Genomic DNA, 12012 nt, shown 5'->3' with positions numbered 1-12012 from the left:
ATTTTGGTGATCAAAGGGTAAGTTTTAAAGGATAAAATGATTGACTACGGGGGACTTAAGAAGTTTGGGGTCGGTGAGATGTTTTTGAAAGACGTCTCTCATGCTCACCAAGGATGCATTTATTTGGGGAAAAATACAATACCAAAAACTGTAATATAGTAAAATATCATTACAATTTAAAATAACTGTTTTTTACTTTTATATATTTTAAAATGTACTTTATTCTTGTGATGGCAAAGCTGAATTTTCAGCAGTCTTTTCAGTGTCACATGATCCTTCTGAAATCAATCTAATAGACTGATTTGCTGATCAAGAAAATGTATTATGCTGCATTTATTTGCGCTGCACAATATTTTTGTGGAAACCATATTTCTTTTTTTCAGGACAAAAGAACAGTATTTATTTGAAATAGAAATCTTGTGAAAAATTATAAATGTCTTTACTTTTGGTAAGTCTAATGTATCCTTGCTGAATAAATTAATTGCTTTAAATTTTTTTTTATATATATATATATATATATATATATATATATATATATATGACCTAAAATGTTTGAATGGTAGTGTACATGGGGAAAACATAGTAACATGTTAACTCATACTTTCCCATTTATACAGTAAAATAATAAAATAAAAAAAAGGCATAGATGATTTTATACAAATATGTTCTAGCAATAATCAAATAAGGAACACGACAAAGCTTAGGAACATTTTCTGACTAATTCCAAAAAACTGAATCTACCCTTAAAAACAACCTCTTTCACATAGATAAACCCAGTCCCCAACACTCATTGGTTGTCTATCACAAGGTGGGGGCTGATTTCGAGGCATCGCAAATCAGCAGCGGTTTCCTGTTTGTCCCCTGGTTGTCATGGCCAGGACAGACAGCCTGGTAGAGTATGTCTGTGAAGGTTCCTGCACAAAAACTGTACAGGGGCGTCATGGTGTCTGCCCCCAAGAAACAAATCAAACCCCCCTCTGAGCTGGAGAAGATGCCAATGCGCTGGAAGGTTCTCCCACTTACATGGGTGAGCTCATGGGAAACGCCATTGTGCCAGGCTGTGTATTCGCCATTGAAATACTCAACACACCAGGACGTTGGGCCCCGTCCCAACCAGCAGTCCTCCTCTCGGCCCTTCCTGGGGATTTTATGGTAAGTGAGGCCTAGTTCCCAGTATGTCTTTCCAGCAACCTGCACTTCCCAGTAGTTGCGAACATCCGTGAAGCTCTTTCGGCTAATCACATTCAGGGTGGTGTCAAATCGAGAGGGATTTTCAGATACTTCCTGCCAGGTGTCAGTGTAAGAGACTGAGTCGCCCTCAGGGGAAACAATAAGTTTTGGGTGAGCAGAGTCAGGATCCAGAACAACATCTTGGGCATCTGAAAAATGGAAAAATTAGAGTCTATAAATAGAAGAGAGCTCTGAGGTGCTAGGGACAGGTTTAGCAGGGGTTAGAATGATAGAAAACATTGCAGGAATGTTTGAACTTGCTTTAGCTGTACATATTAAAAGCACTAGAGTAATTCTCATGTGAAAATGTTAAGATCCTCACAGCTTTGGAAGAGTTTCTTGGTGACAGGAACCTGAGAACGTATGAACAGTAGCAGGTTGATGGTTAAGCAGAGCAGCTGTTCATTCTTAAATTCATCCATCTGGATTAACTCTGGATCAGTCAGCTTCAGAGTCTCCATTATTCTATAAACAAGGAAGAATATGTGCAGAAAAATGAACATGCAACACAAGAAGGAAGTGTTGTGCAGAAAATTCAGATTGCATGCTTGATTTAATGCTTGGCCCATTTCCGTTCATAAAATAGTGTGTAAAATAGTGTAAAATATTCCAGTAACTTTAGAGTGTCACATACTTATTAAACTTAAATTTCCATCATGGATCAGCTAGAAACCAAATTCCCAAAACTGCAACACTACTTACCTTTCTTCCATCTCTGACATCTGTAAGTAAGAGAGAGGTGGAGATATTAGGGTTGAAAAAGTAAGCTATTTGTAGAACATTTCCACACTGCAGATGCCTTCATTTATCTATGGAGCAAAAAATTCATTAAAAAATTGAATTAATCTCTAAAATATTTTCCAGGTAATGTTTTAACAGTTTTCTTTATTACAATGACAATATAAAACCAAAGCATTTCATTATCTTTACGATATCACTCTTATCAAACTGTGGGTTTAACACAAGAAAATATATACACTACGTTCAAAAGTCTTGACATGAAGTCATTCATGCTCTCCAAGGCTGCATGTATTTAAGCAAAAATACAGTAATATTTGTGAATTAATATAATAATATCAATTAAATGTTTCTATTCTAATACATTTAAAAATGCAATTTATTCCTGAGAATTTTCAGCATCATTAATCCAGTCTTCAGTGTCACATGATCCTTCAGAAATCTTTCTAAATATAGTTAAAATGGGTCAAGCTGCTTAATATTTTTAGGGGTTCAAGCATGAAATGCTGAAACCCTATTGTAATTGTAAGGATTTGTAAAACGCATCGTGCAGGCCAAACCGTAAGGCCTAGAGACTTGAAACCTGGCCAGATGGTAGGCCTCAATTTGGGGACAACCTATTAGAGTATGACCCCGAATGGCCCATAGGTAGCGCTACAGCAACCAAAAGTTCAAAATTGCTCATAACTCTTAGACCGTTTGTCCCAGGATCAAGTGTCTTATATCGTTGGAATCCTTGGCTCAAGGCGGACAAAATGGCCATCTCCGATTTTGATTTAGGCAGGGAAAATTTTCTGCTATGTCGAATTTTGTCCAAAACCTACTTTTGCGAACTAGTCCCTGGTTTTTCGCCCGATCGGAACCAAACCAGTCTAGGACAATTCTCTGGACTCTCTAGATCAATAATTATCAAAAAAAAAAAAACTTTGAACTTTGGCATTTAGGTGGCTGTAACCGGGTCATTTAGAAAAGGGGCGTGGCAAAATACACTCAAAAGCCTATAAATCCCAAAGGAAAACTCAGAACTTCACGAAATTTGGTGAGCATATGTACCATAACATTCTGAACAAGCATGTAAAATTTCATGGAGATCGGACCATAGGTGGCGCTATAACTGTCAAAAAGATTTGAAAACCATATATTTCCTATGTTAAATTGCCTGTTTTGGCTGTAAATGGTCTTTTCCATCTATGATGTCAGTGGTTACATGCTTGCTAAATAAAACTGAATAACTTTTGATGCTTTTGTGCTTAAAGGCCTTAATTGCTTGAACCCCGATAAATGCTGCTTGCAGCTTTAATTGTGAATATTTTTGATCAATTCAATGCATCTTCACTAAACCAGTACAAGTATTAATTTATTTGAAAAAATATATATTTTCAACGCTGCCTTTATATTTGATGAATTGCATTTGGGGGTCCTTGGCATAAAAAACAAAACAAAAAAAACTTGGAGTTACTCAAAAAGTATTTGGTTACTACCTCAGTTATATAGTATTTCCATCTAAAAATGTGCTACTACAGAAACCACACCTTCTCTTGACCCAGACGTTGATCTTTCTCCATCTGTGCAGATAGTTCAGCGAGCTGCTGATCGATTTCCAGCGTGAGGCGGTAGCACTTCTCAATGCTGTCCTCAACAGTTCTCTCCATGGCCTCCGTCTCAAAATCCAGCTGACTTAGAGTAATTCTAAGATCCTCATCCAAAACCCTCTTCATGTCATCATATTTTTTCTTAATCTTCTCTTTTAGAGTTGCAGTCTTGCTCTGTGGAATAACAAACGATACTCAAGATACAACAAACCCGACTGCTTACTTCCAGACGTTAATGGAAGTTTCGGCGACTTACATTGAAGTCAGATTGTTTTGATGACAGCTTCTTCATTCGGAAAGCCAGAATGTCTCTTTGTCTCTTCAGGTGCCCCTGATGTTTTATTGGGGTGTCCTTGAATGTGACATTTCAAAAGTCAAAATCAAGTTGAAAACATCCATCATAATGAATAGAAATTAGCTGAATATTTACCTGGGTTTGTGTCTTCATCATTGACTTCTCAACTCCAATCTATACTAGAAACACTTAATTTGATTGGTTTGGTTTTCTTTCCAGTCTTGTTCTCCACTGGCAAACGACTAGCCTAAGCCCCAAACTCTGAGCTTTATACTGTACGGTTAAGATGCCAAGAATAGGGGAGGGGTGATGGTCCATCTGTTGTTCATGTGCCCTGGGAAGTATTCGCGTTGTACGACTGTGGTCTGTAAATCTGGCTAAAGGACTGAAGGAGCTGTACTGGGCCTGCTGTAGTCTGAGTACATTGTGCCCAAAAGAGAAGGGAAGCAGCACTTCTCGCCAAACAAAACATCTATTTATATCACCATTTCACATGGAAGACCTTTGAAAGTGTTGATGCATGTGTCGCAACAACTAATATTTAATGTTTAAATCAGGGAGTCCAGTTTAACCAGAAGAACATTTTGACAAGGTTCTTCTTACTGTATCTACAGGTGCATTTTAAGTTTAAAGTTGTAAGTTTTGCATGTTTTAAGTTTGCGTGTCGCAACTGGGTCGAATTCCAAATAGTTCAGAAGCACTTATGGAGCAGGTAGCACTAATTATAGGCTTCAGCCATGACCCTGTTAGCTCTTGTAATGACTGATGCAAATTCTATGAATTGCGTATGAGTAGGAATGTTTGGATTGAGGCCTGTGCCAAGCCACCTGCAGCTGCCGCCTGTCTTTCTACCCCTGATACATCATGGCCAACTTCCAGTCACAGTGCCATCAGACAATGATTATTCAGACTCACGCCATTGGATGAGTTGGCATGCGTGAGAACTGACTTAGCGATGACTCTTTGATTGAGAACATTTTAAGTATGGCTGGAAATCAGGGCAGGGGTTTTTACACTGTGTAAGGTAAGGTGTCAGGTTACCACCAAGTTTTTTGAAGTTGACTGGAATGTAGCAGATAAATGTTTGTCTGGATTTAACCCCTGCATAAGTAATACAGATATGATGAAACTGACACTTCTGTTCATAGATGTGAGAAACGGCACCGAACAACTGTACAAGTGTACTTTTCCATTTGCGCTCTGTCTGAGATGAAATGTAAAAACAACAACAAAAATAGCCTACAGTTATTACTTACATAATACCGCATTTAGTATTTTTATGTGAAATCATTTGAGGATAGGTATTTTTTATTGGTAATTTTTTCAAAGTAAAAATACTGTCAAAATACTCCCTTTGTTTGGTATTTACTAATTTTCTCCAATCCAATGTGAGATGGTTAAGAGCAAATTCATATGCGTAGGCACGTGTTGTGAGTTAGGTGGAGATTTTCGAGTTCACCTGTGCGTACAAATATGAAATAATCCACGCAATTATTAGTGAATGAGACCCTAATGCTCTGTTTGTTTGAAAATCACGACTATCTCCAGACATCAACTTTGGTTCCACCAATGACGTGAGTTCGGGGCGGGGCTATCTGTTTTTAATCACCAATGGCAGACGGGAGCGGTTTAGGAAACCTATTTGAATGTCTATGAGTGGTGAGTGAAGTGACTTCACCTTCAATGTCAGACTGTAAGTCTGGTAATAACATGCAATCTGTGCCAATAATGCATATTGCAGAGATAATATAGTCATGCTATTTGATTAGTGAGTACATAAAGTGAGTTTAAACTTGACAGTAGTGGCATTGGTGTTTCTTGTAGGCTACTTCTTTCTACTTTCTATTTGTTGTCCAAGTACATAACTAAATATGTTTAAATCACCGCCTTCCTTGTGACATCACTTCTAAGGATTCTCACCTTGGCGTAAACTTCCTCATATATTTTAACTACATGTTGTGTTCTCACAGACAGGAAGCATCTATCTCAGGTACAGAAACTGTAATTTTTTTTCAGTCATATTCATATTCATATTCATATTCAATCAGTCATATCATTTTGATTGCTGTAGCAGAAGAGGTAAAGCTAAGAAATTGTGCTGTCTGATTTACATAATGTAAGGCAGCATCAATGATAGTGAGTTAAATCAAAAGTATTTATTTATTAATATACCACCTGAATTAATATTTCAAACAAAACTTTATTTAGGTCAGGAATAGTTTTCTGTCTGTGTGTGTGTGTGTGTGTGTGTGTGTGTGTGTGTGTGTATCCCCACAAAGATGTCAATATCTGAAATCCAAAATCAGCTTATAAATCATACTAAGTGATGTTTTTTTTTTTTAAATGAAAAAATGCAGAAAGTTTTCTGTGATGGGTAGGTTTAGGGATAGGGATAGTGTACAGGGATAGAATATACAGTTTGTACAGTATACAAATCATTATGTCTATGGAAAGTCCCCATAAAACATGAAAACACATGTGTGTGTGTGTGTGTGTGTGTGTGTGTGTGTGTGTGTGTGTGTGTGTGTGTGTGTGTGTGTGTGTGTGTGTGTGTATTTGTTTCCTTGTTTGTGCTGCTTACAATGATATCTATTGTTCGACTCAGTTTACAGTCACTAACAGACTAGTATGTTTTTGAGGATTGCTAATATCTTAAAGAAATGTCCATCATGTGCAAACACAGATCGATGGGCTTACTGTCACACCTCCTATTGTAGTCTCAGACCATGTGGATGTGGCTTTGGAGGCCCGGTCCTAACCGTGAAATTGTACCATTAAAGAACATCTTGAATTTCAAACATTTGGCACTTGAAATCATTCATCATGCTGAATATGCTAAAGTAACAACAACTTGTTCTGTTCCTACTCACAGCATTCCATTACTCACCAAAACTGTACAATGGCAGGTATGTTCTTTTAAATGTGTCTAATTGACATTATTGTCATAACATATGGCTTAGTTTTAAATAGATTCTTTGTCTCTGCAGATAAAAACTATGCATTTTACATACATGGTGCTGAGGAGAAAATGTGTTCTGGATATCTTTACAAATCTCCCCCAGAGAATCAGTTCAAGTCTCAGGTATGTTTCTCTAGAAAAGAAGCAGAACAGGTTTTATAGTGCATTAATGGGAGACTCCCTTTGCTAATTTCTCTCATGCTGTCTATATTTTTTGCAGAAATCATGGAAACGGAGGTTTTTTGTTCTTCTAAAGTACAGTAACAACATATGCAAGCTTAAGTACTATAAAAATGAAGAGATGAACAAACCACTTGGAGACATTGACTTGTCTAAGTATGTTCAATAATTGTACGCACTGATCCACTTCATCAGATCATAAACCTGTCTGTCAACCACCCAGAATACCTTAGCAACAATCTTACCTATTAAACATCATACACTGTAAAAAAGTATGATCAATAAGTTATGACGACATGTTTTTACATTGCTTTATCTCACCAAAAAAAAAAAGTTAAGCAATTTTCAACTTTCAACTAAATTTTTAAGGTGAGTTTAATGTAATTTAAGTTGAAATGACTGAAACATCCAAGTTGATTGTACTTAATTTAAGGTTGCAACTTTTTTTTACAGTGTAGTTTGTCTTGACAAACTTTCCTCACACAATTATTGTACAGTAAGCCTGCAGCTCTTCTGTTTTTCTGCCTGCCCTGCAGGATCACATTCATGTTCTTGAACCCCGAGATGGATAATAAGTGGAACTGGATCCAAAACCATTTCAGATGTTCTCCTTCATGCGTATTGTTTATTAGAGTACCAGAAAGAGACTTCTTCCTTATCGGAGAAAACAGGTTTGTCCTGAATGTGTTTGCTTTATTCAATGGCAGTGATTTATTGTTGTTCTTTTTGTAGTAAATTGAGTGAAAATATTTTTGGTAACACTTTAGTTTACGGTCCAATTCTCACTATGAACTAGTTATTTATTAGCATGCATATTACTAGGATATTGGCTGTTTATTAGTACTTATAAAGCACATATTAATGCCTTATTCTGCATGTTCACATCCCTAATCCTACCCAATTCCTAAACTTAACAACTACCTTACTAACTATTAATAAGTTTAATGAGGCAAAAGTCGTAGTTAATAGTGAGAATTGGACCCTAGTCTAAAGTGTGACCATACTAACGTGCCTAAGACTTTTGCACAGAACTGAATATTATATCTTTATGATAAATATAGAGATGACTTTTACAGAAACATATTACTTTTTGTAATTTCTATTGTTTTAAAAAATAATCATGATATGATTAGACTATTTAGTCTCTGAATAGTCTCTGAATGATGCAATATAACATATTTGTGCAGTTGGGAGATGGAAAAATGGTTCACTGCTTTATATGACATCTTAAATGATCGTCCACACAGACTGTTGGATCCCAAGGTAATGTTTTTACTTTTCTGACTTGAAAATGCATGCATTTCATACATAATTGTGCATGGTGTGCAAAATATTTTCTTTCAGTTGAATAATCTGAATTAAACATCTGTCACGCAGACATTTGGGTCGAGTAGACACATCAGGGAACTTCCACAATCAGAAAACGAGCAGGTATAGTAGCACATGGAAGGGGCTGTCTGCTAAAAATAGGTCTGGTTTGTGGCCAACCGGTATTTCAGGTTTTATGATCCTTAATGATAATAATAAGTCTTTAGAACTTATGGCAAAGTTTCCCAAGTATTTTTTTGAGAATAATTGTTAACAGTGGCACAGTTAAGTCTCAATAAATGTGAACCAAGATAAGAATGAGAGGTCACCATAATCAGTCTATGTGGCTCTCATTTCTGCTAATTCAATCAAACAAGCTGGAGAAAAAAAGAGGTTTGCTAATTTTAGAAAAATTGCTTGTTGTAATTATAGCCTGGAAATCCAGACCCAAATCTGAAAGATTAAGGGTCTGGCATCGAGTAATTAAAATCGCCCAACGGCACCAAGCATGCATTTGAAAATCTCACTGCACGCGATTGGATAACACTACGACCAATCACAACATTACACGTGTGACGTATCCAGAGCCCCATACGCTACCAGCGGAGCTAACTGGTAGATTAGACTCTTGCCGTATCCAGTCGGCAAAACAGCAAAAACGCCCTTCTTGCAAAGGAATGATTCGAGCGCCGTCTTCTGTTCCTCTTTTAGATAAAAAGCCAAGTCTAACTCGTTCATTGTAGCGGCCAAAGCCGTTTTAAACAACTGGTGTTCATCTATAGCCATGTTGCAATGTTTACTAATGACTTCGACGTCGCAGCGCTGTCGTCATCTCGCTTCTGGCCCGCCTATATCAGATAACCCGATGTGATTGGTGCAGCTCGGCTACAAGGGCATAGTTAATAAGCATCATTACTCAATGCCAGAGCAACTCGCTGAGCAAATTCAAATTGTGCTCTCACAAGAACTCTGGATTTCCAGGGAATGTTGTAATGGGATTTATTTAACCCTTTGTTTTGAGAGTTCGCTCCACTTATTCTAATTATTAATGTACTTACTTTGCAGCTGTTAAATAATCTAATGATATCATCATCTATATTGTGTTAATGACAGGAAGTTGAGTGGGGTCATACAACATGTGTTACACATGAGCTGCCAACACATGTGACCCACGAGCCCATCTATGCTTCTCCTGCAAAATTCAAAAGTAATCAGGTAGATGCATGCAAAAAACATAAGAGGAAATACAAACATATACTTACAAACATACTTATAGTTTCACTCTTTTTTGCCCGAGACAGAATTGAGAACAGAAACAAACCACGAAGATAACGACACAGATGAATTGTCAGAATGAGTGCAGAGATGCAGGCTTCATCCTAAACTCCAGCTTCTTTACCTGTTGTTACTGAGTCATAACAGTCTGGAAACAAGACTGAATTTAAGATATATTTGTTGTTTTATTTTCACAGTTCAAGTAGTGTGTTAAATGTAAGGTTGAACAGGATTCTAATATGCTAAATCATATTTTGTTTCACTGACTTGCACTAAACCAAAGCAAAATTAATGTTTTTATAATAGTTTTGCATTGGGAAACTCAATTGATATTGATAATGAGATGAACTGCACAAGTTGCATTATTTTACCAAAAATAAAACCAATATGATTAAAACAAATGACCAAAAGTCAATTATATTAGAACAAGGCAGCTTATTTTCAAAAAGACCAGAACAATACTTCAGTATAACGAAAATTGTGCAGCTATGTACTGTGTAAATATAGGCTACTAAATGTATATTTAAATATTACGTTTCAAACCACGTTTCAGTTAGGCCTATATGAAGTTATAATATTACAATTTTGTTTCAAACAAATGCATGTTCTAATAAACATTCACCTTGATGTGAAATGTACAGAAAATAAAATGTAAATGTCTGATCTGTTTTAACATGCACACATTTGATTAAAACTATATTGTGTGTGATTCCAATGTCAATATTTTTCAATATTCGAATGTACAAGATTTCTGGTATTCATTTTCTCTCATTTACTTTTGTTTCATACCCTGAAATTACCGTTTTTATGTTACTCTGTAAACTCAGTGTACTGCTTTTCTTTAATTCTGTATTTTGTATTGTACTATGCAACCTTTTGAAGGTTTCTTATGATAAAAACTATATGTTTAAATTTTTCCTCAAAATCAATTTATCATCTGTGGCTGCAATGTGATCTATATTTGTATGTATTTGTTTTACCAAATAATCATTTGCTTGAGTTTCCATATATGCTGAAACATACATTTTCTGAGTAATCCTAGCTATGCTGTGACTGACAATAGATCATAAAAAACACTAAAAAAGAAACATAAATTCACAAAAGCAATCAGTTTTATTTGTGAGCTGTAATCCAAATCTTTAGAATCCAGCATACGATTGTGAGGAACAGACCCAAATTCAAGACTTTATTCTATAGGATTAATCTTCGGGCCAGTCCCAAATGGCACCCTAAACACTCGCGGTCTTCCAACGAGTCTGCACTTTTGTGACGTAACGCTGCTTTAACTGTCGGGAAAAGTGCGCATCAAGGGTGCATATCGACCGCAAAGGGGGGCGCTTATGATGATGACAAATGGGACCCCTATGGCTCATGGACTTAACGGACACGCGCATGCAGCACCCATGGTTAGTTCACAAGACCGAAAGTGCATATGAAGTGTGCCATTTGGGACAGATTTACGACAGTTTTACATTTTACGGCAGTGATCACAAACACTCATTGGCCCTGTCCCAAATGGCACACTTATGCACTTTCGGTCTTGTGGACTTACAATGGGTGCCGCGTGCGCGTGTCCGTTAAGTCCGTGAGACCAGGGTGTCCCATTTGTCATTTTAGGCCTCAGAAGGGTGCTCGCGAGGCACCCTTTGCGGTCCATATGCGCCCTCGATGCGCACTTTTGCGCACTCCGCAGCAGACTTCTTCCCAACAGTCAAAGCGGCATCACGTCACGAAAGTGTGGACTCGTAGGAAGACCACGAGTGCTTAGGGTGCCATTTGGGACAGGGCTATTATCTCTCTTGACATGCCGTGTTTCAAGTGATGTGCCTGGCTAAATCCAAAATCGCCCCCTAAACCCTCAATCACTATTCCCTACATTAGTCCACTAATACATTTCACTTGAAGGAGTGAATGAAAATAAGGAAGTGAATTCGGACAGCCGTTGAGTGTACATCAGTTGTACACTTGTTATTGCGGTGCAATGTGGGATAGAATGAGTGCACTCAATAACGTCCACTATGGTTTCGGACACCACAACAAATGGATGTCCCCTCAAATTATGACCTATTTGAAGGTATAGGGGGCGATTTTGGATTCAGCCTGTGTTACATTTAAAAGATGAATTACTCACATCCTAATGCTATTTTATGATACTCACAGCATACACAACAACTGAATATGAATGGATGCAAGCAAATACTGAATTTAACCCAAGAAAGATAAAATATAAAAAAACAAGGCAACCAGTTGTATTCAACAAAACGTATATATCCAGTACCTTATATATAATATATCCAAAATAACTTCCAGTGAGGTGCTAGATAAGTTATTCCCTGAATGAGCAGTCTTCATAGAAACTAATTTGATCTTCTGCAGGGTGGGAAATATTGCAGAATTCCAGTAATTTCATCAATTTACCAGTGAGTGTGCTTAAG

General features: G+C 37.1%; 2 protein-coding genes across 6 annotated transcripts in view; one reads left to right on the top strand and one right to left on the bottom strand.

Moving 5' to 3' along the window:
- Positions 1-10645, top strand: part of plekhs1.4 (pleckstrin homology domain containing S1, tandem duplicate 4) — a 115317-nt gene extending 104672 nt beyond the window's left edge. The window contains exons 1-9 of one of the 5 annotated variants that reach the window (XM_079851014.1): positions 5758-5845; positions 6728-6761; positions 6843-6937; positions 7035-7150; positions 7531-7665; positions 8182-8257; positions 8372-8425; positions 9416-9517; positions 9604-10645. In XM_079851014.1, coding sequence (XP_079707140.1) covers positions 6755-6761; positions 6843-6937; positions 7035-7150; positions 7531-7665; positions 8182-8257; positions 8372-8425; positions 9416-9517; positions 9604-9609 — 591 coding nt within the window. In that variant the 5' untranslated portion in view covers positions 5758-5845; positions 6728-6754 and the 3' untranslated portion in view covers positions 9610-10645. Of the gene's footprint in view, positions 1-5757; positions 5846-6538; positions 6762-6842; positions 6938-7034; positions 7151-7530; positions 7666-8181; positions 8258-8371; positions 8426-9415; positions 9518-9599 lie in introns of those variants that run through there. The other 4 variants (XM_079851011.1, XM_079851015.1, XM_079851012.1 and 1 more) reach the window with 4 other exon arrangements.
- Positions 596-4127, bottom strand: LOC307147004 (putative E3 ubiquitin-protein ligase TRIML1). Its single transcript, XM_079851432.1, has 6 exons — positions 3991-4127; positions 3817-3912; positions 3501-3734; positions 1933-1952; positions 1553-1695; positions 596-1379 (listed from the first exon to the last, which is right to left on the bottom strand). Exons 1-6 carry the CDS (start codon positions 4009-4011, stop codon positions 802-804), a joined length of 1092 nt encoding a protein of 363 aa, XP_079707558.1. The 5' UTR covers positions 4012-4127; the 3' UTR covers positions 596-801.
- Positions 10646-12012: the final 1367 nt, after the last annotated feature.

Source organism: Squalius cephalus (genome assembly GCF_949319135.1).
Source record: "Squalius cephalus genome assembly, chromosome: 19".
Taxonomy (NCBI): domain Eukaryota; kingdom Metazoa; phylum Chordata; class Actinopteri; order Cypriniformes; family Leuciscidae; genus Squalius; species Squalius cephalus.
The sequence above is the reverse complement of the archived record's forward strand: the minus strand, read 5'-3'. Positions and strand labels throughout refer to the sequence as shown.